Consider the following 27,315-nt stretch of genomic DNA (forward strand, 5'->3'; position numbering starts at 1 on the left):
ATCTTTAGTGTGGCCTGGAAGCCCTAACTGAACTGGCTCCAGTTCCATCTATAACCCCTGCATTCACTCCTGCTTCATGAGCCATACTATGCTTCCTCAAACTCTAAGCACACTGTAAACCCAGGGCCTTTGCAATCACTGTGAATAGATGAAGACTGCTTATTCCCAAATTGAATTTGTGACTCACTCTCCCCCACTTCCTTTAGGTCTCTGTTGAAGCACAAAGGGCTTTCCCTGCACTCACTAACCCCCTTATTCTGATAACAGAGAGGAAAACTTTTGACTAGGTGATATTAGAAATGAAGTCCAGTGAGTGGAAATAGACAAGTCTTTAATTGGGGCTTCTACTGAAGGGAATAGTACTGACTGAGGGTCCAGCTGCTCCCTGGACAAAGGGAAATGAGAGCTTTTTATGATTTTCTGGGGTAGATTAGGGTCTGGTAATTTTCCATTGGCCAGGGGCATGGTTCCAAAATATATTTCTTCTTGTGTGAGACTCTCATCACCAGATGTCAGTCAGTTTGTCCTAGGAACTCCTGAGTTACTCTTGCAGCTGGCCCATTACCCTGTGCAAACATCCTGTCCATGTGGCAAGGTCTGGGCCTTATAATAAGGATGAAAGACTTTGGGTGCTTTGGCCACTTCAGCTGCTGAAAAAGCCAAAGAATGGGGTAGAAGAAAACACACCCCTGCTCCAATGGACAGCCAACACATCCGCATGCAGAGCCAAATAGAATCTGACCCAAAAGTTAGGGCAGCAAAGGGGAGAGACATAATGTGAACACAGAGATCTCATTTCATTCACCCATCTGACATCTTCAGGTCCAAGTGAGGAGTCAATGTTTTCAGCAAAAACTACCTTCAGATCCCTGAAGAGTAACCCAGGCAACCATTATCGTCACAACCCATACATCAGAGGTTGTTAATCACAACCAAGCTGATAGGAAACTAATATATGGCTATATCATCCTTAAAGAAAAGGGGGACAGTAAAACACCATATCCCTGAATGTCTCCTTTCTGTTCTCAATAATCCAGTCAAAATAAGGGAACAATGAGAGCAAGCCTGGATTGGAATATCTAGATACATATTATCTTGAAGGACACTGGCTTTCCCTTATGCACTCTGGGACCTAAGGCAAGTTAGCTTTATCTGCAGAAAGCTACTTTCTTGCATGTACATCAGGACAATTGCTCCTTAGGATGCTGGTCACACAAGTAAACTAAGCAAGGTAGTGCTGATGATGTCACTGCTTCTGCAGCCTAATGTATAAAACTCCTCTCTCAGAGATGACATGGGCAGAACTGAGGGCACTGTGGAAAGGATATGTGTCACTCATCAAGCCAGGCATCACTGGACAAAACTCCACGAAGTAAAGAAGGCACTGCTTGGCAAAGCACCTAGAGGGAGGGACAGGAGTGTTGTGTGTTCCATCTGTCACCACTGAACTCTCCTTGGAGCAATCGCTAGTCTCTTGTAAGCTTTTCCCCAATAAGTCATATGTCTCACATGCCATCTCTCGGCACTTTCTCTGGCCTTCCAGCTCCCTACCCCACTGCCATAGCACAACTGGGCTGTGAATATGATAAATGCCTAACTCTGGGACCTCCAAAGTTGGTGATTTTTTAAAAATTGATTAAGAAGCTGGAGGGTTTATTTAGACTTTCCCCTGGTAACAGTTCCATCTTGTGTAAAAGTTCTGCTTCTGTGGGTTTATCAGGATCTCATGGTGGGGTTTGTGGAAACTTGCACAAGAATAGAGCAGCAACATGCTCTGCTACAAAAGGGTCACAGCTTACTGTGCACAGGGGCTTATTTCATTATCCCAGCCTTTTGGCTCGTGACTGTTTCTTTTGTATAGTTTTTCAACTTCCTTATAACTACCTAATGTGTAGCATGTTTGTTTATTGTCTGTTCACACTTTCCTGTAAGAATGTGAGCTCTGAAAGGGGCTTGGTTTTATTCACTTCTGTGCCCAGAGTATCTAGAATGGTACCTGGCATATGGCAGGTGCTCAATAAATATGAGTGAAGTGAATGGCGGTGACTGTCCCTTCTGGCTAAGTTTTAAGCATGTTAGTTAACCTCTCCAGAGATGGCTGCCTGTTCTAGTTTTCTCAGGTTGGGAGGAGTTCCTACAATGAGGGCCCTCCAGTGCTAAAATGGGGCAGACTATGTTTTGGTCCCATACAAATATGTTGGTCACACCACCTCTAAGCCAAGCTTTCCTCATCTATTAAAAAAAATTTAAAAGTATCTTCTTTATAGAGTTCAGTGGAAATTAGAAGAAAGCATTGTGTAAAATGCAAGGCCTACTGTTTACTACATCAAAGACACTATGAGAGTTGTAGTTGTGTTTTGACAGCCTGTGTCAGGTTCAGCTGCAGTGAATGGCCTATATACCCACCTAACTCTGGACCCTTGCCCATGCCCTATCACCTGGTCTGGATATTTAAAGACCACCATTTTGTTTTGGCCATTTTGAATTGGCTGTTTGAGAGTATCAATTTGTGTTTTGTTTGTCTTTCTTTTTTCTTTCTTCCCTGGGGATTGAACCCAGGACCTTGTACAGGATAGGCATATTTTGACCTTTGACTAATCCCTTTTGGCACAGAAACATTTAGAAATTTAGTCTTTTAAAAACTCATTAACTGGGGCTGGGGATGTGGCTCAAGTGGTAGTGCGCTTATGCGTGAGGCACTGGGTCCAATTCTCAGCACCACATAAAAATAAAAAATAAAGATATTGTGTTCACCCAAAAAAAAAAAAAAACTAAAAAATAAATATTAAAAAAACTCATTAACCTTTTAGGTTCTGGATTTTTTTATTTATCAAGCACTGTGCAAAACACAACCTCAATGCTAAAGTGAAGAACTGAGTTGGGATAAGGAGCCAGCTAGTACATAAATTGTGAATGACCTCAGAGCATTTACCAGCTTTCTCACCCTTGAGAAGCTGTTGAGTAACTCTAAGCAAGGCCTAGAAATTACCTTACACTTTAATGGTTGCCCTCTCAGAATCCCCAAATTAAATATATCATGAGAGGGGGAATTTGAACCATAGTGGGACTCATTATTCTCAGCTCCAGATCAATACAAGAAATATTCTATGACCTCAACTGTTTTTTTCCATTCTCTCAATAACAGTTGTTTTATTTAAATACCATAAACCTCCTTTATCATGATGCTTTGGGGGATAGGACAGATATTCCCTTAGAGGCTAAGCTAATTATAAATGACTTCTAACAACTATATTTTTCTTATAGTAAAAGTAATATAATATTCATTTGAAAAAAAATCCTAAAATGGGGCTAGGGATATTGTTCAGTAGTAGAATGCTTGCCTAGCAGGTGTAGGTCCTGGGTTTGAACCCAACACCACAAAAATAATTAAAATGATATAGAAATGAATGCCATAGAAAGTGACAAGTTCAGATTGTCTGAGCAGTGCATTGCTTAGAATATGAGCAGAAGGCAGATCTTTTGAACAGGCGTGTTGAATTTAGATTTATCATGTTAACTCCAAACAGAGTCACACATCTGGTGAAAAAGAGCAAGAAAAGACCCTGTTATCACTCAATTTTTACTGCTAAATCAAATAAAATACATTACAAGGGCTATAATTCTATCTTCAAAAACAACTTTTGTGAGCCTTTCTTCATCTAGAAAGGCCCAAATGTCATCAAAATGTTGCCTTTCAGAAGTCTGCCTCAAAATTGCCCCTGTTGCAAAAAGTGGTGTTGCAATTGCAAAATATCCTGTTTTTGGCTGGAAACCCCCATTCCTTACCCTGCTCAGTTCAGAGGAGTTCCTGACCCATCAGGATAGGGTCAGGAATCCCAGGAACCTACCACACCCTGCATGTCACTGCACAACCTCATCATTTCTGTCTAGCAGTAGGAGGATACCTGGGAGATGCTGGGTGGCAGCCTTCCAAATTCTGGTTCAGGGCACTGTTCGCAGCAAGACAGTCAACACCCTCTGGACTAACCTGAGGATTTTGAACTTCTGCTATCGGCACCCTATATTTTCATTGGAATTCATCCATATTTTTAGGAAGAATGTTGTGTTTGGAGGTTTCCTTCTCATTAGGATCCACTGGACTAGGTGTGACAAACCCAAGGGCTAACATGAAGCACTGAGCACTCTGTGAAGTGTGAAGCACATGGACGACCATTGGGCAAAAAGTCAAATTCTGCCAGCCAACACCCATCAGAGCCTGATGCCAGGAGAGTTACACCCAGAGGTGCTCACACACTGGGAAGGTGTCAGATATTGAAACTGACCTGTGGGATGGCTCATTCTGAGCTTCAGTGGTCAGTTGAAAAAGTGACATCTATGAGAAGTGTCAAATAGTAAAATACTAAGCTACTACTGTTCAGGGAGACAATGCTGAGAGGTGGTTTAACAGAGTGAGTTTGCACTCTACTTCTGAGCAAGTTCTGAAACAGATACCTGGTGGCAAGTGGGAAGATGAACCCAACCCTGCAGGGTCCACAGAGATCTTAGCAGATAGTGTTTATGAAGAAGCTGTGCTTGGCACAGAATAAATGCTATTGAAAGATTAAATTGTCCACAAAACATCCTTTTTTTTTTTCAGTGTTGGGAATTGAACCCAAGGTCTTAGGAATGCTAGCTACGAACCCTACCTCTGAGCTACATCCCCTGTTGCCACAAATATTTTCAATCCAAAAATTTCATGGGGTGGACAGAAAGTTTAAACTAAAATATGCAAATAATGCTAATTCAGTCATAGTCATTGTATGCAAATACCATTATGAAAGTTGATTTAGGAAGGGACATTCAATGACTACAAAAGCTATTGGGTGAAAGAATGTAAGAGAAGACACACACTCAGGTCACTTATTAATCATAAGGAAAAAATATCCTCGTACATGGGAGAGATCTTGAAGGTGCTTGGATATTACCCTTAACAGACTTATGAAGAGAAAAGCAAACAGATCTAAACTTATGGATGTTTTGCTTGAAATGGACTTTTTTAAAGTTTTAAAATTTTGTTCTAATTAGTTATACATGACAGTAGAATGCACTTTGACACATCATATATAAATGGAGTATAATTTCTCATTCTTCTGGTGGTAAAAACAAACTTTTTAAAAATCAATGTCTTAAAAGAGAAAAAAGACTGAGGAAGTGGGGAAATGTTGCAGGTAAAAGGAAAATAGAAAAACCAGACAACTGAACAAAGTGCATGATCTCTGGACCCCGAGTTGGGGGAAAATGCTACAAAGGACATCATCAAGACAACTGGGGAAATTTGAATCATGGACTGATTCTTGTAAAACAAAGTTAGCTTTCTTGGATGTGATGATCATACTGAAATTACTTAGAATAATATTGCATTCTTAGTATTTATGGTATGTAGGGTATTTGGGGTGATAGTGTTTACAATATTTATTGGTAACCTCAATATTTATTTCCAGCCTCACCAGCTTTCTTGAGCACCCAGGGAAAAGCTTGCAGTGCTATACCTGCTACCTCTCCCTCCCTCTCCATTGGCCCCAAAGGGTCCATGAACTCCATGAGTCAGGACAGGAGCCGTTGGCCAGAGATGCTGACCCTCAGCCTGGCTCTTCGTCCCCACCTCTCCTCCATCCTGAGGTCCTGGAGCAAGAGAAAACAGATGCAGAGTCTGGACTCCAACCCCAGAGGCTCCCTGATAGACTTGTCCACCTCTCTGCCATCTATCATGGAGTGAAGCTGAGAGTCTGGGCACCAAATGGGTGGCAAGATGGAACCTTCTGCACTGGACAAGTCTTTGAGTCTGCGAGGACGCCACAGCTTAGACACTGGCCACGCCCTCATCCTGAATCTCAGTTCCCTCGAAAACACCAAGCATTTCCTGAGCCTTTCGGTTATTTCACAAGCTGCTACTTCCTCATCCTCAGGTTCCAGATCAGGGGGCTGCTTCTACTACCAAAAACCAGACAGCTGGCTCCAGTCTCTTCTGATCAGCGCCATGGACAAGACCCTTAGTGACCATCTGCTGAACACCCTGGAGGAACTGGTGCCCTATGACTTTGAGAAGTTCAAGTTCAAGCTGCAGAATACCAACTTGGAGAAGGAGCACTCCCGGATCCCCCGGGGCCATCTTCAGATGGCCAGGCCAGTGAAGCTGGCCAACCTATTGATCATCCATTACGGGGAGAAACACGCTGTACAACTGACCCTGAAGGTTCTGCGTGCCATCAACCAGCGCCTCCTGGCAGAAGAGCTGCACAAGGCCACTGGCCAGGGTAAGTGGTCCAGGCCCCATCCTGGCTCAGTGTTGATTGCTGGCTGCTGGCAGGAGCAGGGAAGCTGCCTTCAGACCAAAGTTCTCTGGCCTGAGACTAGACCCTGATCTACCGCAGCCTAGGCGACTTGGGTCAATCACATCCTGTCCCTCTCTGGCCTCTGTAGCTGGGTTGGTAAAGTGCCCTCAGATTATTAATGGCTCTAAAAAAAGATTGAGATTCTGACTAGGTCAGAATCAGGAGAAAGAGCATTGGAGTACCTGTTCTTGGAGAACTCTTCAATCCATTTGCAGTTAGCACTCATTTGCAGACAGGTATCTTTGGGATAGCAGGAAGGGTATGCAAACCAATCATGCCAACAAGGTTCGTGCATAATAGTCTCATTGCTATCCACCTAATTTCAGTTCCTAATTTCTATTTTTTTTTATACCAGTGATTGGACCCAGAGCTGCTTAACCACTGAACCACATCCCCAGCACTTTTTTGAATTTTATTTGGAGACAAGGTCTCACTGAGTTTTTTAGGGCCTCACTAAGTTTCTGAGGCTGGCTTTGAACTCACAATCCTCCAGCCTCAGTTTTCCAAGCTGGGATTACAGGTATGCACCACAGCACCCAGCTAATTCCCTTTTTTAACACAGGGTTTTAAAAAAATTCTCAAGAGGAATTCATCTCCATCTCTCTTTACTTCTTCCTTTTTTCCTTTTCTCTCTTGCTTTCTTCCTGCTATTCTTTTGTAGTAACTTTCTGATTTTATTATGATCTAATAATGTGGCCTATTTGATTTCTACATTTAAAGACTTTTTGTGATAGGAGAAGGCCTAATACATGATTGGTTTAAAGAAATACTTTTTGGTGTTTGAATTTTTCCTCTATTTCTAAACTTCAAGACTACATCAGAAATCCCTTCCAGGTATTTCTATGAGGAAGACAGTTTAAATGACATAAAATTTCTTTAATCTTTGAAAGAGTAATAGAACTTAAACTATAATATGATCTGGTAGAGTTTAATGAGTAGAATTTTTAAATTACTTTCTCATGTTCTAAAATCTGAGTATTAGCATCTTTGTGGTTTCTTACCTGTTCATGAGCCAGTTTTGGAAACTTAAATATTTCAAGAAAGCCAACCAGCAAACTGTTATAAAGAACTTAAATTTGTGTTTGTGCATGTGTGTGGTGCTGGTGATCAAACCCGGGCCTTATGGCTCCTAAGAACTTGCTCTACCCACAGCCCCCAAGAAACTTTAATTTTGATAAAATCTTCTTCAAGCCAAAAGTAAGGTGCTGAGTACATATTATCTTTATTTCCTTATGTAGACCTTATAAGTAAGGCTTTCTCATCATTTATAAATAGTTAACAGTATCCTGAAATTTCTAGGCAAACTTTTTTTAAAATCACCATTTATACTTATCTGTGTGAATTAGGATTTTCTTTAATTTATGCAACAAAAGAAAAATACAGGCTCTTTTATAAGTTCTGATTTCAAATTTTTGTGCCAAATACCTTAATTCTTTTTTATTAATTGATTTCATAAAGTGAATATTGTAAATCTATAGTAACACAATCTTATACCAATAAACCATAGTTTTTTATTTCTCTGTGTTTTGGAGTTTTATGTAAGATTTTAGTTGAAATAAATTCTTCTGCTTAAAAATTTTGAAAAGTAGTATTGAGAAAAACACAGCAGATCGTGTGAGTGTTCTTACTAGTGGTACTGGACTACTGCTGTCCAGCATGTTCAACACTTTGCCTTCTGTGATGCTGAATGGGATCCCCTCTCTCTCTTCCACCCACTAACCCTCGGCCCTCAGGGTGGGACAACTTCATTCTTGCATCTGGTTTGTCTTTTCAGAATATCCAGCACAAGACAGTGGCACCGACACATCCACAGTGTCTTCTCCTGGAGAAAATAAGCTCAAGAGCCAGAAGGAACCAGATGGCCCAGAAGGTGATGGGCAGCAGCAAAATGGTGGGGGGGCAGCCAGCCTGCCGTCCAGCCAGCATGAGGCAGGGAGGGGGCCCCAGAAGAAGTCTCAGAGCAAACGGAGGGATCAGAAGGGCCCTGAGATCCTGGACGTGCAGGGAAAACTTCTGGCCAGGAGCACAGGGCTGCCCTCCAAAAGAAGCCTGGCCCTTGCCCAGCTGCCAGGGGAAAAGGAGATTAGGAAGAGTGCCCAGCTCCGCAGGAATGCCAGCTCTGCAGGAAGACTCCAGGGGTTATCCAGCGGGGCTCCAGGAAGGAAAGAATCCAAGAAATCTGAAGTATATCTACATTCAGTGAAGCCGCGACCCAGAAGTTTTGAATTTATCATTCCTTCAGAAGACAGAGAATCCTCAAATGCAGAAACTATTCTGACTTCTCTTGAGAAAATGAAAAACGCAAAACCAGACTCAGCAGCCAGCCCCAGGGGAAGAGTCATTCTGGATGGAGAGGCTACTATGGCTCTGGAGAAGGGCTCCACAAACCCAGAGCATTCTAGGGTCCTAGAAGAGAAAACAGTCATGAACACACTATGCAATGCATTATTGGCAGGAGAGGAGAAATCCATATCACCTTGGGAGGAGCATGGAGTTGGAGGACCAGCAACCCATGAGACCCTGGAGAAGATGAAAGACCCTGTGTTCCATGAGTCCTCAAATCCAGAAGTACCTTCGTCTTCAGGTAAAAAGGGATCCCTGGGAAGATCTGACATCCTTAGGAATGGTGGCCTATAAAGGTATTCCTCCTGAATTTCTTTTTATTCCTCCTACAGTGATATCACTAGAGGATTCATGGATACCTTCTGGGGTATCTTTGCAGTTCATAAACCCTGAAAATGCACATGTATATGCACACATCATCACAAAATGTTGCATCAAATTTCAACTTGTTCTTGGACCCTCACAAATTCTTCTTTAGCATGTACAGGCTTCATGGGCCCCAGATTGAGGATCCAGAGAAAATTGGATAAAAATATTCCCTTCCCACAAATACCCAGGGCTGTTTGTGATGTGACTTGATTCTACCATTTCTCTTTCACTGGGCAAGAAGGAGAGCAGTTGACCAAAACCATAGGTCTCTCTTTCTGAGGAGTTAGTCATCAGGATTATGTTTATTCATGAGTAACAGAAAACCCCAAATCATGGTAGCTTAAGCAACACAAACTTTGTTCTTGTTTCGCACAAATGACACACAGTAACATACATTTGTCTGTGACAGATACATGGACCAGACCCCCAAACTTTACCAGCTTTGCTCTGAAATTCATGGTTTCAGATGGTGACATCCTCATTCTAAGCAGCAGGATGGAAGGGCCCAGGGGAATAGCATCACTTAGGGAAGGTTTCTAGAAATTTCTAGAGGTTGCTCAGGACACCTCCTTTTCATCCCTTTGGCTAGAATATGTTCAGATCATCACTCCTGACTGCAAGGGAGGCTAAGAATCTGGGGTTATTAGGGTTGGAGGAAGTCATCAATTCTATCACAAGGGAGGAGGGGATGTGTTTCCTGAGGGTCACTAGAAGTCTTGTTTACAGATGTGATGTGAATTCCTGGGACAGTGAGTGGGGGGAGAGTCAGACTTATGTATTGCATATGTTCCTATTTCTTCTTGTGTCTCCTGTCATTTCTGCTTTTATGGAGTTACTGCTACTGTCTCAGAGCTACTCATAACTTATTCTTCATGGTGAAATATATGCCCCAAAGCCTTAAAAAGTCCCCTTCTTTGCTTTCATTTAGTACTTCTTGAACTTGAGTGTGAGCAGTGATCTGTTTGCTCCTTCACACAACACATTCCAGCCTCCAGGCACTCTGCAGCAGATGTGGAGTCTGTCCACAAGAAAGGCACCACATCCCCCACAAGTTACAGGCAGCTGGAGAGGTTTCAAGTAGCAAAGCAAATACTGTCCAGGATTTCTTGCTCTCTCTTGTTTCACCCACTAGACCCATATCTGTGCAGAAAAATCTGTAGCAAAGGGATGTGGGGCTTTCTTAGAATGAATGCCCAAGAATCCCAAGAACCAGAAAGAACCTAAGGCCTAGCCCTTGTTCTCAGTTCCAGGGGTCTGTTGGTTGCCTCACTGAATGGAAGGCAGGGAAAGATGTGCAAGGAAGTGGACAGATCTGAGAACTCAGGTGTCCTCGGCACAGGTTCACTCTCTCATAAACTTGGATTGACCACTCAGGAGATTTTTCCATTGCCATGTCCCCAGGGAGGCCACAGGACAAGGCTGCATTTCCCCTTTGCCACACACCAAAAGGAGATCTGCTTGCTGGTACCTGTGTGCTGGATTCCTGCAGCTGCCCAGTTGCTTCAGGGGAGCCTAAGACCCCTAGAAGTCACTTGCCTAGCTGCCAGCAGTGCCAGGCCTCACTCAACAAGAACAGCTCTGGAGGCCTGAGCCCTGAGCCCCTGCCACAGTGCCAGCGCCACATGAAGCAGGTGCAGCTGCTCTTCTGTGAGGATCACAGGGAGCCCATCTGCCTCATCTGCAGGCTGAGTCAGGAGCACCAAGGTCACCGGGTACGCCCCATTGAGGAGGCTGCCTTGGAATACAGGGTAGGTGCTTTGTACCTGGAACTTGGACATCTTGGGCCTTGCTTCATTTTCCTAACCACTCAGGGATGTGGGTGCATAAGCCAGTACTCTTGGGCTGTGTGCGGCGAAAACTATACAAATCAGGACAGCAAAGAAGGAATCGGCCTGTTTATGTTGCTGGGAAGTCCAAGGGGATCTTTTGGGATTCAGGTGTGACTGGATCCAGGGGCTTTCTCAGGGAGTCACTGGGACTCTCTGTCACCACCTCTTGGCTCTGTTTTCCTTGGCAACAGGTTCAGTCTTCCACTTTCCTGAGCACCCTTCTTCGTGTTCTTGATTGCAGCACCCTTAGCTTTGCCCCTGGAAGCAAAGTTGGCACCCTGCTAGAGTTGGCACCAGCTAAGGATGACGGGAGCCAAGTGTAAGTATCTCAAGAAGTACTCTTTCTCCAGGAGAAAATTCAGAAGCAGCTGGAGCATCTGAAGGAGCTGAGGAAATCTGGAGAGGAGCAGAGATCCCAGGGGGATAAGAAGACAGAGAGCCTCCTGGTAAGCCAGGTGCATCCTATGGTCAGCCCTTGCCTCTTCATGTCTGCAGAAGGAGGTAGGGGACAAGGAGTGAGCAGGGGTCCCCAAGATTCTGTTCTGGTTCACAGGGCAGCAAAAGTGGGCAGTCCTGGGCTGCAGTTGTGGCTCAGCGGTAGAGTGCTCGCCTAGTACGTGAGAGGCCCTGAGTTTGATCCTCAGCACCACATATAAATAAATAAAATAAAGGTATTGTGTCCACCTACAACTGAAAAAAAAAATACTTTAAAAAAAATAAGTAAATAAAATAAAGGTATTGTGTCCATCTACAACTAAAAAACACATAAAAATAAATGTAAAAGGATGGGGGCTGGGGATGTGGCTCAAGCAGTAGCGCGCTCGCCTGGCATGCGTGCGGCCCAGGTTCGATCCTCAGCACCATATACAAAGAAAGATGTTGTGTCCACCGAGAACTAAAAAAAATATATATATATTAAAATTCTCAAAAAAAAAATGTAAAAGGATGGGCACTCCTCGGGGGCAGGAAGGTAATGGTATTCAAGGGAAAGTTTGTCCCTAGAGAGGTAAACTACCTCGACAAAGAGGGGCTGTCTCCACGGACCCTGTGCAACAGTCATGGAAGCCAAATTCACCTACATCCAAACAGATGGATACCCACATTCAGAACCACTGTTGAGACTGCCTATGCTCCAGCACTTTGGAGGAGGGGAGAGGCCCCTACCCTGGAACATGGTATGGGGGTCAGTGCCTTGACCATTTATGACCCCACAGCCTGTGCCATTTTTGTGCTGGCTTTCAAGGCAGTGGTGTCCTAGTTTCCCATGGCCACTATACACAGGTATTTATTGCCTCATGCAGTTGTAGAGGTCAGAAGTCTGGAATCAAGGTTGGTTGGGAACATTGGTTCCCTCCCTCCTCAGCTTGTAGATGGCCATCTTCCCACCTGGTGTTCTATCTATGTGTGTGTCTGTGTCTGAGTGTTCCCATTTTATAAGGACATAATCATACTGGATTAGGGGCCCACCCTAGTCCATATGATTACATTTTAATTAAGTACATCTGCAAGGACCCTACCTACAAATAAAATCATTCTTTAGTACTTTAGGGTTAGGATAAATTTATATATAAATTTAGAGGGGAAACAATTGAACCTATAATGTTCGATATAAGAGCACTTTACAAGAGCTAGCCCTTGTTCTAGAAGGTTCTGGAAGGTTCCAGATAATATTCCTGCTCTGGTCCCCAAGGTGGGCTTCTAGGGACTCTCTGAATACACATGTTCACCCATAATATAGATCTCTATACCTCCCTCTTCTCTGTTCCCCAGAAACAAACTGAAACCCAGAAGCAGAGGATCCGGTGCCAAATGAAGCAGCTGTGCCAGTTTCTGGAGCAGCAGGAGCAGCTATTTGTGACCTGGACGGAGGAGCTGGGCCAGACCATTGGCCAGGTCAGAGAGACCTTTGGCACTCGGGTGTCCCAGCACATCTCCCGCCTCGATGAGCTGATTGGGGAGTTGGAAGCCAAGCAAAGCCAGTCAGAATGGGAGATCATGCAAGTGAGTGCATCTGGGCCTGGCCTTCCCCTGTCCAGTGTCCAATAGGAATGCAGGCTCCCATCACTCCCATCTGCTCTGCCCAAGCCAGGGAGTAAGGCCCTTGAGGCCTGGGTGGGACATGGTCTTGGTGACCCATGATGCCACGGGCTCCCCTCTGTCAAGGTCTCTAAGGAGCCCAGAGTAACCCTGGCATTGCCCAGAAGAGATGAGAAAAGCTTAAGTGCAATTCCACTGCATTGCAGTGGGGCTGCCACCAAGTGATTAGAATTATGACTGAGGAGAAATATTCCAGCTTACTGATACTCCGGAGCTGAGAGTCTGGTAAGGATAGGGAGCAGCTTAAAATCTAGGAGTCCAGAAACAGAGGCTAGGAGTCAGCACAGCCTCTAGGAGACTGGTAATGGAGAGCTTCCCTCTTTTCTCTCCTAGGACATCGGAGTCACCTTGCACAGGTACAGACAGGTTCTGTGGAGTCCCCTGGGGTATCTTGCAGGAAGCATTCGGGCAAGACAACTCTAGGTGGGACCTGGGAAGCCTGCAGATTCCTGGGGCCTTCCTGGATTTGCACAGGGGCTACCAGAGCCTGGACAGGAGGGAAGGAATGGAATGGAAGACTGAGGAGATTAATTGAGCCTAGTCCTGATGAACCAAGATGGTGGCTTCCTGAGAAAACTCCCGGATGAACTGTGTCCCATGAAATCCACCTTACATAAACTGCCCCTGCAGAGCCACCTATGACCTCAAGGAGGGAAGCACTTTCCAAGAGTCTCTGAGGAGCCACTTTAGAGGTGGGCAAAGCCCATCAGGCAGGGAAGGGGAGAGGAACAAGGAGGAGCCTGAATTTTGGAGCCAGCCTGGGAGCTTTATGAGATCCTGGTATCCACAGCCACACCACATAGATCCAGGTGTCTGAGAGTGGGACCAAGGCATTAGAAGGGTTTTAAAAAATCTTTTGTGGTACATAAAATTTACCATCTTAACCGCTTCTAAGTGTACAGTTCAGTGGCATTAAGTGCATTTGCATTTGCACACACAGCACACCATCTATCTCCACAATTTTTTCACCTCCCCACACAGAAATGCCATGCCATTAAACACTAACTCCTCACTCTCCTCCTTAAGCCCTGGACAACTACCATTCTGCTTTCTGTCTTTATGAATTTGACTACTCTAGAAATCTCATGTGAATGGGATCATATGGTATTTGACCTTTGGTGTTTGGCTTCTCCCCCTTGACATAGGGCCTTCCAGGTCAATCCATATTGTGGCATTTGTCAGAATTTTATCCCTTTTAATGCCAGAATAATACAGCATTATATTCGGGTATCACACCCTGTTTCCCCACTTGTCAGTTGGTGGTCATTCTATTTAAAATTTCTCCACATCCTCGCCAATACTTGTTATTTGCAATTGTTGATGTTTCTATAACAGCCATCCTAATAGCTATGAGATGGTATTACATTATAGTTGGGTTTTTATCTATTATTTCTATTTCAATACAAAACATATAGAAATATAATTAATTTGACTTAGCAGTCTGAATTCTGGTAATATCAATACCACTTTAAGGCCTCTATTTACACTTGTGATTTTGATATCAGTGGTTCTTAAACTTTCCAGTAGATGTCAATTTGCAGCCAAAATTGAGGACCAATATCAGAAATCTAAGTCCAAGGAGGATTCTGCATAGCACAGATTGGGCTGGGTGTGCCCCATGAAGATTGCACCTCACTTCCAGCTCATGGGGACCAAGGCCACCCCCTTGCTTCAGTCCTCTCTGCCCAACAATCTCTTGTCTCTAGGGCCAAGATGATGACTGTCCCTGAGCCATGGGCTGCTCCTCCAGAAGTGAAAGAAAAGATACAACTGCTCTATCAGAAAGCAGAGTTTATGGAGAGGAGCACACGGTACTTCATAGGTAGGTGGGCTTGGAGGAAGATGAAAGGGGCTCCACTTCCTTCCCAGGATCCTCTCTTCTCCATTTCCCAAGGCCTTTCTGACTCTGCCTTCAATTTCTCCTCATCTGTTCCTAGACAGCAGACCTAACTGAAACCTTTCTCTACTCCCATTCCCCCTTTTTAGAAACACTGCGATCAGAAATGGAAATGTTCGATGGTGAGTGTGGTGGTGGAAGTGTGTGCTGACCAGGGATTATTGTGATAGTTCCTTATGGGCTTAGGGGCATTGTTTAGAAGAGAGAAAAACACCTGAAACAAAGGTGGGAGAAAAGTTGTGGTAGGTCTCACAGCTCTGCACAGTCCTTTGTACCTGCCTCATAGTCAAATTAGCCCACCAGACCAGTCTCCCAGGTGGGTATGGGTGTCTGGGAGGCCTCGGGTTATACCCAAGAATAGGATTCAGAGCTTGGAGCAAGGGGATACTTGTCTTTCCTGTGGAAACAGTGTAATTCAGGCCCCCTGAATGGGGAGACTCAGAACGCTTTCTCCTCTTTCTCCTCTGTAGTTACAGAACTGATGGCTGCTCAGGCACATGCTGGTAAGTGTCCAAAGTCAAAGCCAGTGGCCTTGGCCTGCTGAGTCCCTGTCTGTCCTCCACGACAATCTAGAAAAGCAGCCCTGTCCCTGTTTCCTGAAGTTGTGGAGAACCTGAGGGGATGTTGCCTACACACCTCCAGCTTAGTATTCTCTCCACAGCTAGTGTAATCCTGGATCCAGCAACTGCCCACCCCAACCTTGTCTTCTCTGATGACATGAAAAGTGTGAGACTTGGAAACAAAGATGAGCGGCAATCTGACAGCCCAGAAAGATTCGATAACTGCATCACCCTGGGTTCTCCCAGTTTCTTCTCTGGCTGCCATTACTGGGAGGTGGAGGTTGGAGATAAGACAGCATGGATCCTGGGAGTGTGCGAGGCATCCGTGTGCAGGAAGGGAAGCATGACTCTGTCACCAGAGAATGGCTACTGGGTAGTGATGATGAAGCAAAATGAGTACCTGGCCTCTACCTGTCCTCCAACCCGTCTGCAACTGAGAAAGCCCCCCAGGCGTGTGGGCATCTTCCTGGACTGGAAGAAAGGAGATATTTCTTTTTATAATGTAACAGCTAGATCGCACATCTACATATTTACTGGTTTCTCTTCCTCTGGACCCCTTCAACCTATCTTCTGCCCTGGGAAACATGATGGAGGGAAGAATATGGGTCCTCTGACTATCTGCCCAGTGAGTGGCCAGGGGCCCCACTGACTGCCCAACACTGCATTTCAATTCCAGCTCTTTGCCTGTGTTTGCACTCATGCACTCAATAGTCACTAATGATATACCCACTGGGTGCCAGTTACTGCAGGGAATGTAATGAATTTTAAAAAATAGTCCTCTTGTCCAAGTTGCTTGCCAAATCACAGCAGAACTAAACTAGGAATGCAAATACTGGCAAATCAAGGATGAAGATATCAAAGTACCAATGATGTACAGAGGGTATCAGAGAAGAAAGTACATGGCCATTGTATGTTAAGTCCTTGGATGAATTTGCACTCTAATATTCTTCTCTCCTTTTCCTCCTCATGGCAAGGATATGTCCCTCTTTCAGTCTTCCCCTGTCTTGAGAACATAGAAAACCAAGCAGACTGGATTGTTACAAAAGTACATGTGTACCTGGGTTAATGAACTATGTATGATTCTTAAAAGAGTATTGAGTGGACCTAATAAATTAATTAGATCATAATTGCATCTGATACTCAGATGATCACAGTGGGGTCCCATTCCCCTACTGCTTACCATAAAAGAGATGATGCTGTTACAGTAGAAAAACACTTAATACATATTCCAAGTGCTAAATTATTCTGACTGGTTTCTATCAGAAAATCTGTGAGCTTATGTAATAGTAGATGTTCTGGTTACATATGTCCCCCAACTCACCCCCCCATTTAGAGAGATGTAAAGAAAAAGGATTAATAAGAAAAATGGTGGCTCACACTTGTAGAACCAGCTTTTGGAAAACTAAGGCAGGAGGATCACTTGAGCCCAGGAGTTCGAGGCCTGGCTGCTAACAATTTGACCTTGTCTTAAAATAAATAAATATTTTTTCTTTTTAAAAATTTGTTTAAATAAATAGTTTTAAAAGAAGAAAAACTCAAATGAAGATCAAACTTCAAACTCCTCTTATCTCAACTCCTCTATCTTCACCCTTACAGTCTAGACTGGACCCACAGGTTCTCCATCATTAGGACCCCAGCCTGCAAGCACACCCTCTGCTTTCCGCGTGGAGTTTATTCCACCTATGGAATCCACGTGCCCACACAGCTCACGAGCACTGTGCTGTTCCCCATGATTGATATAATTTGTCACTGTTTCTTTCACTTAGGATAGCATTTTCAACATCCATCCTTTTGTAACATGTATCAGTGCTTTATTCCTCTTTATTGACAAATTAAAATCCGCTATATGTATGTACCACATTTGGGTCATTCCCACTCTTCAGCTATGATATAAATTATGCTGGTATTTGTTTACATTTTTGTGTGGACACATGTGTTCATTTCTCTTGAATTTATATTGATATTGACAGATGAAACTGCTTGTTCTGCCAAAGTGTTTTCCAAACCTCTGGACCATTTTACATACCTGCCATGTATGTAACATACATATGATGCAACATACATAATCTACAGGCTGTGAAATAAAACAGACCCCATTATAAACATTGTTTTCTTTTTTTCTGTTGCAAAAAAATGTATTTGATTATTTGAGTAAAATTACAGTGTCTCTGCTGTTAGTAAGTATTAAATGTTAAAGAAAATTGGTCCCTCTTTCTTTTCAACTTTCCAGCAAAGTGCATGTAGTGGTCCAATTTTTTTTCCATACCTGATACAAAATAAACAAACACTATACCTGCTCTCTTGATCAAGAATCGGCATTTGCTCTTCTAATGAAAGTGATATTTCTTATTGTATATAAAGAGCATCATCATTTTCTCCACTGAAGGTTGTTCAGATGCCATACTTGGCAGCACTGTGAAATTTCAGCACATATTTTCTATGGTGAATATACCTACAAGGCAAAATGTTATGTCTCAGTTTCAACTACCAAAACAACACTCCATTTTTTTTTCCATAAAGAATTCTGCATGAGGGCTGGGGATGTGGCTCAAGCAGTAGCGCGCTTACCTGGCATGCATGCAGCCCGGGTTCGATCCTCAGCACCACATACAAACAAAGATGTTGTGTCTGCCGAAAACTAAAAAATAAATATTAAAAATTCCTCCCCCTCTCTTTAAAAAAAAAGAATTCTGCATGCTATTACATTACAGAAACTTGTATTAACACTGAAGAGACTCAAGTAAAAAGCACAATACAAAGAGCAGTTCAAAATGGAAATGATTAAATCTACAAACCAAAAAAAAGGAGGTTGAATTTTAGAATAAAAAATGAATCAAAACAAAACCCAAACCTTTTGAAGAACCAGACTGTTCAGTCTGTACTTCCAGTTCTTTCCTTAAATTTGTTTTAAAAGACTGGACAATGTGTTTGCTGATAAAATTTTGCAGCAGGATCAAAATGTACATTTATATACAGACTTTTGAAAAGACCTAATGCATCACAGGCATGGCAGGTTCATAGTAAACTAGATACATAAAATAGGTTAATGCCAGATTAAGACGGTCTAGCAGGGAAACTTGCAATTGCTATAAATGTTACAGAAAGTTTATAGCACTCTTGTCAATTAGTATTTAGTTCAAAATACAAAGGACCAAAGTTAATGCTTGCATTCTGTTCTCAAAGCAATGTTATATCACTAATAAATAAGACTTCTTAGAACTCTAGAAGTTGAACAAGGCCCCAAAGTACGTCTTCATAATGTTGTAGTTCATAATCCTCGGGGACCAAAAGGTAGGGAGACAAAACAAGGGGTAGGAGGCCACCATAGGTCGCATTCTGAAAAGGAACCCTATGTCTCTAGTACACAGCTGCTTTAACTTGTGACAGCGTCTTTGCTGTCCTTCCCAAAGCCGGTGAAGCAGAAGCTGGTTCGGTTCTTGTTGCTTGCCATCTTCTCTAGGGAGGCCAGGGGAGCACTGGTCTCTGAGTTCTGGAACTTCTCCAGATCTCCCTTCAGTCCCCTAATAAGTGAGCGGCTCCTGATGCCACCTTTCTGAATGACAGCTTTTGTCATTCAGAACAGTGGTAGGAGAGAGCGCTGCATACAGATTCTAGAAATCGGAAGGATCTCCGCTTCCTGACCTCACTGCCAGATCTGGAAAGTTTCTGGGAGCTGACAGGATTACCTGCTAGAACTGTCAGGTGTTGAGAGCCACAGCCGAAGGGGCCCCAGCAAACTTCCAGCTGCCAGCAATCCAGCTGCCGGCTGATGATTGGCTCACAGCGGCCCCAGCAACATCTAGCTGATTGGCTCCTCGGCCCCAGCAACATCTAGCTGATTGGCTCCTCTGCGGTGATGCTCATTGGACTGTTTCCCTGCCCTTTCAGACCACGGAGCTGCTCATTGGGGGACTTTTTTGGCTCTGCCCACGTGACCCAGCCAATCGGCCTCAAGAGCAGGAGGATTGTGGGAGGGGGGGAGAAGCTTGTGGGGGAGAGAGAGGCTTGAAAAAAGCTGGTGGTGGCAGTTGAGGCTCTGAAGATTTTTCCTGAGGAGCTGTTTTGTTTGGTGTGTGGTTCTAAAAATAAAGTTAGTTTCTTTTGACAAGTGGCTCCTGATTGTGCCCAGCCAGACTGCGGCATTCAGGGGCCATGCACAGAGAGCGGCGACCTGACGCACAGGGGTGACGCTCCACCTGTGTGCGCCCAGGTGTGCCTTCTCGCAGCAGGGCGAGTCCACTTCAGGTCGAATTGGAAATGTGGAGGCTTCCCTGCTTCCTCCCCAACGTGCTAGCTCAAACATCAGCTGGGGCAGAATAAAAAATCACTAAGAATAAATCTCAAGATTTATTCGGCGGCAGCTCCCCCGCCTGCCCAGGCTCCCCAGCCGCTATGCAGCGTCCAGGTGTTCTGCTGTAATTCTGTTCTTTTTAAAATCACAATCATTCCAGTATGTGTGAAGTGGTATTATTGTGTTTCCGGTTCTCTTCTCGGTTCAGCATTTAAAATATTTTAAATGGAATTTCCTTTCTTCACTTTTATTGCTGGATGATTAAATATTAATTAAATATTAACTCACCTTCAGATATCTGGGGTTTTCCAATGACAAAAGTAATAATTTTAAAAAATATTTTAATTTTTTAGTTGGAGTTGGACACAATACTTTTATTTTTATGTGGTGCTGAGGATCGAACCTAGGGCCTCACACTTCCTAGGCGAGTGTTCTACTGCTGAGCCACAACCCCAGCCCCCCAAAAGTAATGCTTGTTATTTGGAAACTTACAGATTTATAAAACAAAAAGTAAAAAAAAAAAAAAAAAAACAACTCTAAATTGGGCACAGTGGTGCACACCTGTAATCCCAGTGACTCGGGAGGCTGAGGCAAGAGGATCACAAGTTCAAGACCAGCCTCAACAACTTAGCGAGGTCCTAAGCAATTTAGTGAGACCCTGTCTCAAAATAAACATAAATAAATAAAAATGACTGAGAATGTAGCTCAGTGGTAGTGAGCCTCTGGGTTCAATTCCCAGTAATGGGGGAAAAAAAATCCCCTCTAATCCTACCATTTGGGAATGACCACTATTAATTCTTACTCTATATTCTTTCAGTTTAAAAAATGCATTTTTAAATTTTATTTTGGTGCTGGGGATTGAACCCAGGGCCTTGTGTGAGGCAAACGCTCTACCAACTAAGCTATATCCTCAGCCCATTTTATTTTTAAATGACATTATGTTTTACACAGTTGGCCTTTTTTTTTTTTTTAATTTCTTTCTTTTAAATGGTTGTATTTGATTCCACAGACTAAGCATATAATAATTTAACCAACATTTTGACATTTTAAACAAGGTTTTATCATCTCTATAGGCTTCTTTTTTTAATATTTATTTTTTAGTTGTAGCTGGACACACTACCTTTATTTTATTTATTTTTATGTGGTGCTGAGGATCAAACTCAGGGCCTCGCATGTGCTAGGCGAGGGCTCTACCGCTGAACCACAACCCCAGCTCCCTATAGGTTTCTTTAAAATAAATTCTGAGAATTGAATATTTGACAAAAATTATGGACATGCTACTTTTAAGAAAGGGCCATATTTTCCTCTTAAATAATTGTATTAGTTTGCTTTCAGAACACTGAATATTATTATTGTTGAGAATTGAATATTTGACAAAAATTATGGACATGCTACTTTTAAGAATAGAAAGGGCCATATTTTCCTCTTAAATAATTGTATTAGTTTGCTTTCAGAACACTGAATATTATTATTGTTGCTATTTGGCCCTTTTCTTTTTTCCTTTTTGAAGATGTCCTCTCTAAATTGCTGAGGCTGGTCTCAAACTTCCAATCCTCCTGCCTCAGCTTTTGAATTGCTGGAATTACAGATGTACACCAACACATCCAGCCTGAATGTTATTTTTTATGAGGAAATGTGACTTAAAATAATAAAATACAAGATTACCAAAAAATTAAATAATTCATTTTATTTTTTAAAAAAAGATTTTTCCATTTATTATTTTACCTTTAATTTCTTTAATTGTATATGACAATGAGCATCTTTTCATGTTAAAAGGTTAAGATCTGGTGTTATTTCAAAACCATTGATGGTATCTATTTTACTGATCAGTTTTTAAGAACAGGATGCCATTGAATTTAAAAATATTTATCATTCTATTTATCTTTTTTCATTTTCAGATTTTTTTTTATTTTTAGTTACTGAATTGATAGTCATTAAATGAAATGAGACAATTTTAAAAAGTTTATTCCCCTCTATTTCTACCTTCTACTTACTAGTAACCATATTAATAATAGTCCAATGTGTATCCTGCCATACAAACATACACAGGGTATTTTCTGTTTGTTCCAAAAATGTAAATATGTGTTATATACATATTTCTGAACTTGCTGTTTTTCATTTAATATTCTTTTATTTGGGGTACTGAACCTAGAGGCACTTTACCACTGAATTATACCCCCATTCCTTTTATTTTTTGTTTTAAGACAAGGTCTCACTAAATTGCCCAGGCTGGCCTCGAACTTGTGATCTTCCTGACTCAGCCTCCTGAGTCACTGGAATTTCAAGTGTGTCCCTCATTTAATGTCCCGTGGCCACTCCTCCAGGTCTATATGAAGTTCTGGTCCATTCTTATTCATAGCTACACTTTCTGGGGTATGAATACTCCACTTTATCCAACTATATCCTTGCTGATGAACTTGCATGTTGTTCTAGTTTCTGTCACTACCAAGAATTCTACATGAAATTTCTTGAGACTAGATTCACAGATGAGATTGCCAGAGTCATAGGGCACATATCTGTACTTTTAGTTTTAATATATACTACAAGATGACTTCTCACATCTCACAACCAACAGAGTGTCTATTTTTTCATCTTCTTCATTGCTTGACAGGTGAAAATGGCAGTCCCTTTTTAAAGTGATAATCTTGACTACTAGTGAGATAGGGAAATAGAGGAAAATAGGTGTGGAGAAACAATTCAGGCAGACAGCTTATGAGCTAGGCTCACACAGAGGATGCTTCTGATTCAATCACAAGTATTCTTTGATCGTCTGACTGGGCAAACCAACAGTCCACCTAACCACAAGGTGTCCACACTCTTGAGGCAGGTCCAGCTGGTTTCTCTCACAGGCACACTAGAATCTCCTGACCTTTTTTTTTTTTTTCCCCCTTAAGAATTTTTTAATATTTATTTTTTTTAGTTTTCGGCGGACACAACATCTTTGTTTGTATGTGGTGCTGAGGATCGAACCCGGGCCGTACGCATGCCAGGCGAGCGCGCTACCGCTTGAGCCACATCCCCAGCCCCTCTCCTGACCTTTTTTATTTTGGGCTCATTAAGATGGATTAGCATGTATATTCACACACCCCTTAAATGCTAACAAAGCTGAGCAGGGTTCTACTAATGGACCTCCCAATTCCAGAGAACTGATCCATATTCAATCCCTGCTTAATTTCTTTCTTTTAAATGGTTGTATTTATATTAATTCCCTTAAACAACATAAACCACAACCCACATGTGGCACCACTTGGCTCTTGAGTATTCCCACACTCCCCCTAATGTGTCTTTTGCAATAACCTCTTCCTCTGTTACTGAAACCTGACATGTCCTGAAATTCCTTTCCATGAAGACCATTAAGAGAAGTTCAGTTCTACTCTGCTCCAAGACTTGCTCAGACTCTTGACTGGTGACAATTTGGTGGTTAAACATCTTTTCAAATGTTAATAACTTGAGTTTTCCTCCTCAATTAAATGGTTGTGAATAGAATTTGCCTTTGTCTTTTGTCAGTTGGCAGGGACTCATTTCCTGTTGGGAAAGTCCAACTCTTTGGCTTTTGTTTTACAATTATTTTGCAGTCTATTAAGGTGTTTGGCTTTGTTAGCAGTTTTTTTTTTTTTTTTTTTAACTGTTTAACAATATACTCACAATCAGACAAAGATATTAAAACACAAGTGCAGTAACAGGGATGGGCCAGAGAGGTACTATACTATATTCTCAGTGCACTAGGACACTGAGAATCCAGAAACAAAGCAGCCATTGTTTCCTATGCATCTCAGTGCAAAGACAGGCAAAGTTTGGGATGTGTGGTGTTGAACAAGAAACAGAGGAAGGGGAGGTACCACTTCTATTTGTACTATATATAGAAGAAAATGGACTAATGTTCAAGGAGATCTCTCTAAGTAGGCAGTGGGAACTCAGTCCAGGTAGGTTCTTGACCTACATTACTGAAAAGAATTTCAGAATTCATCAAAAGCAGGCATAAGCTAATATTTATTAAAGGACAGCAAAGGTACACACCTCACAAAGGCAGGTTGCAGATGCCCTTCACCTCTCAGAGAGGATAAGTGATGCACCCAAGGTTGAGCTCGCTAACTACATACATAATTTTCCTGAGAAGAAAAGAGCAGGTTCCCAGGCAAACTTTTGTGACCATCAAATATCATGTCAATCATTTGATACTTGAGTTTCATAATGTTTATTCTTGGTCAAACAGTTTAGCCATAAATCAGTTATGGGTACATTGTGTAGGTTTTTAAATTTGGTGACATTTAATTTTTTTCTAGTTGATTTGGGTACAAGCATATGCTCAGGTTTTGTTCATCCAACTCAAGAGACAAGCATGGCTGGTCATGCTCATAGACTTGGGGTCTCTACCTAGTGAGGGCCTCTTTTTCTATCTCCCTCAGAGCCCACATATAAAGATACTCCCATACACTGGGGAAAGAAAAATATGCACAAGATTACATTTTACTTATACTCTAGTTTCTAGGTTTGCCTCACATTGAACTCTACTGTTCTCATCAGTGTTCTTTTATAGAATTTCATTTTTTTAAGTATTTATTTTTTAGTTTTAGGTGGACACAATATCTTTATTTTTATGTGATGCTGAGAATCGAACCCAGTGCCTCATGCATGCTAGGTGAGCGCACTACCACTTGAGCAACATCCCCAGCCCTAGAATTTCATTTTTTATATGTAGTATAACAGAACCCCTTTGAAATTAAAAACCCTTAATGTTTTTGCTTTCCGTCTTCCTGATAACTGCTTTTGAAACTGAGAAGCTAGGGGCTGGGATTGTGGCTCAGCTGTAGAGCACTCGCCTAGCATGGGCGAGACCTGGGTTCCATCCTCAGCACCACATAAAAATAAAGGCATTTTGTTGTGTCCATCTACACCTAAAAAAAAAAAATTAAAAAAAAAAGAAACTTGAGAAGCCAACCCCTGTTCCAAATGCATACCGAGGAAACTAAAAATGAGACATATTTCTGACTAGCACAGCCCAGTTATATATGTATATATGTATGTGTGGGTATGTCTCTGTGTATGCCTTTTGTCCCACTATACCCCCTCCCCTCTTTATAAAGATAATCTTGAGACACTGAGGAACTCCCCCCACTCCCAGAAGACAGAGATTTGAGACAGAAAATGTTTTTATATCTTCCTCACATACCAGCTTTGAATAAACCTGTTTTCCTACACTAACCTCTGCCTCTCCAGCTTTAGTGAAATGCTTTTTTTTATCTCTGGCAATATATCAATGGGGGTGGGGTATCTTTCTTTATTCTTAGGATAGACAAGTTTTGCTAGCATCATTTATCTCCCAATAAGTTAAAATGCTACCCTACCCTATGTGTGTGTGTGTGTGTATTCAATTTTTGCACATGCAAGTCTTTCCTGCTATTCCATTGGTTTACTCATAGTTTAAACCATACTGTTTTGATCAAAGGTTTTGTTATTGTTTGATAAATTTTGATGTCTGAAAAGCAGGTTATTTATTTGTCACAATTTATTTAGTGCCACGTGGTTTTCATCCTTTTCTTCATAACATTTTAAGCCATGAGTGAGTGTAAGGATGGCCTTAGCCTAAGCAACTCCATTTTAAAATAAACCTGCAGTCTCACCGGGAAAGTCATAGAGCCCTCTGATATGTCATCAGGCATAGCCTGATAAAACAAGCACTTTCCACAACTCTGATAAGAGTCAGAGTGAAGTCACTCGATATAAACATGTCATTTGCCTTAACCCTAATGAGAGTCAGAAGGATAATATCAGGGCAGAAACCACCAGACCATATGTCCTCTCTAAGATGTAAGATGTCACTAATAAACCTGGTAACAGCTGACAGGAACCAAAAGGGCATGCAGAAGCCCCAAAATTTAGTATAAATAATGTAACAAATGAACAAACATTCAAGCCAGCTGATACCCATATGCCCACATCCCAGAGAGCATGAAGAGGACCTGGACTGGCATCCCCACTCTTCTCATCATTTGCCTGATCCTCTGCATCCTGCTCACCGCACTCAAACTCTACAGCAGCCTCTTGACCCTGGTGAGAAAGGCGACTTCTCCTTACCACTGTCTCCTCATCCAGCAGTCAATTCCACACCAGAAGCCTCCATCTGTTCCTGACCTGATCACTGCGATCTGAGTGAGTGTGCATCTGTTGGACTTAAGGCCTAAGACTTTAAATCTAGCACTTAATCTTAACATGCAGAGGGAGTGTCTGTAATAGGTCTGTCATGATTAAGTGTTTGCAGTGCTTAGAGTTAGCACTAGAATTGTTTGCTTTTAATTGATCATGTATATTGAAGTGCCCAGCATTAAAGACAACCATTTCCTTGATTAAGAACCTATACAAAAAAACAAAACAAAACAAAAGAACCTATACAGGGCTGGGGTTGTGGCTCGGCGGTAAAGCACTCCCGTAGTACATATGAGGCCCTGGGTTTAATCCTAAGCAACACGTAAAAATAAATAAATAAAACAAAGCTATATATAAATTATAATTACTATACAGTAAAATTGTATCGAGTGATTTGAGTTTTGAGTAAATAAAACACTGAAAAGGGCAGAAGCACGTGGCGATTCTTTCTCGCTCTCCTCAACTGCAGATGTCACACTTTTGCCCTTGGCGACAGTGAGTCAGCTATAGCTAGCTAAGAAAAGCACTGGTTTTTATTTTTATCTTCATCATCCTGCTGAAGGCTTGATGTGACATGGAAGTTGTCCTGACTCTGCCCGGTGCCTCACTGGGAATGAAATGATTACGGAAAAATGCAGAAAGAAAAGTTGCTATTCCACCTCTACGGGAGGCTGAAATTGAGAAAGGAAACGGAAACGGCTTGAGAAGGTGGGGCTAGGATTTCTCAAAAGGTGCAGGTCCAAATGCAGGGTAAAAGTTGGCAAGCCAGGGGCTGGGGATGTGGCTCAAGCGGTAACGCGCATGAGCGCGGGGCGCTGGGTTCGATCCTCAGCACATTAAAAAATAAAAAAATAAAATAAAGATGTTGTGTCCACTGAAAAAAATAAATATTAAAAAAAAAATCTCTCTTAAAAAAAAAAAAAAAAAAGTTGGCAAGCCGGGCTTGGGGAGGGACGTCCAGCTCTGCTCTACGGGCCGCACAGCACCAAGACACGGCCAACCCACACCCGCCACAGTCGGACCGGCTCCGCAGTTCCCGGCCTGCCCGGAAGCTGCGGCGCCCCCGCCCACACCTTCCGGTGCAGAAGTCAACCGGCTTCCGGTAGGACCTCCGCCCTGTCCCGCCCCAAACACCGCCTCTTCGTGGTCTCCCATTGGCTGTGTGGCGCAAAACTACGTTTCCCAGTAGGCCGTGGAGTCATGCTGGCTGAAACGGGAGGGGTGTACCCCGTCATGGTGGATCGGAGCTAGCCCCCTCCTTTCCGTCTTCTGAGCGGAACCGCGGAGAGAGCGGCGCTCGCCGGCCTGGCTCTGCCTCGCGCCCTGAGGGCTCTGGCGGCTGACCTCGAGCCTCGCCTTACCCGGCGCAGACTGCGCGCTCCGAGCGGGGAGACCAGGCTTCCCCGCCGGAAGCGAGTCACCGGACGTGGCGTCACAGAGCAGGAGGCAGCCG

General features: G+C 42.8%; 1 protein-coding gene across 1 annotated transcript; it reads left to right on the forward strand.

Annotated features, from left to right (window-relative positions):
- The first annotated feature begins 5,921 nt into the window (after positions 1 to 5,921).
- On the forward strand, positions 5,922 to 17,530 carry Mefv (MEFV innate immunity regulator, pyrin). Its single transcript, XM_027940624.2, has 10 exons — positions 5,922 to 6,254; positions 8,107 to 8,916; positions 10,446 to 10,792; positions 11,224 to 11,319; positions 12,644 to 12,874; positions 13,304 to 13,326; positions 14,677 to 14,792; positions 14,957 to 14,989; positions 15,338 to 15,370; positions 15,529 to 17,530. Exons 1-10 carry the CDS (start codon positions 5,978 to 5,980, stop codon positions 16,074 to 16,076), a joined length of 2,514 nt encoding a protein of 837 aa, XP_027796425.2. The 5' UTR covers positions 5,922 to 5,977; the 3' UTR covers positions 16,077 to 17,530.
- Positions 17,531 to 27,315: the final 9,785 nt, after the last annotated feature.

The sequence above is a fragment of the Marmota flaviventris genome, chromosome 19 (genome assembly GCF_047511675.1).
Source record: "Marmota flaviventris isolate mMarFla1 chromosome 19, mMarFla1.hap1, whole genome shotgun sequence".
Lineage (NCBI taxonomy): Eukaryota > Metazoa > Chordata > Mammalia > Rodentia > Sciuridae > Marmota > Marmota flaviventris.

Bases quoted from the DNA above. Each gene is read 5' to 3' on its own strand.
- Mefv (XM_027940624.2), top strand. From the start codon at position 5,978: ATGGACAAGACCCTTAGTGACCATCTGCTGAACACCCTGGAGGAACTG. The intron at 14,793-14,956 runs GTAGGTGGGCTT...CCCCCTTTTTAG, and splicing joins GAGCACACGGTACTTCATAG to AAACACTGCGATCAGAAATG. The intron at 14,990-15,337 runs GTGAGTGTGGTG...TCTCCTCTGTAG, and splicing joins AGAAATGGAAATGTTCGATG to TTACAGAACTGATGGCTGCT.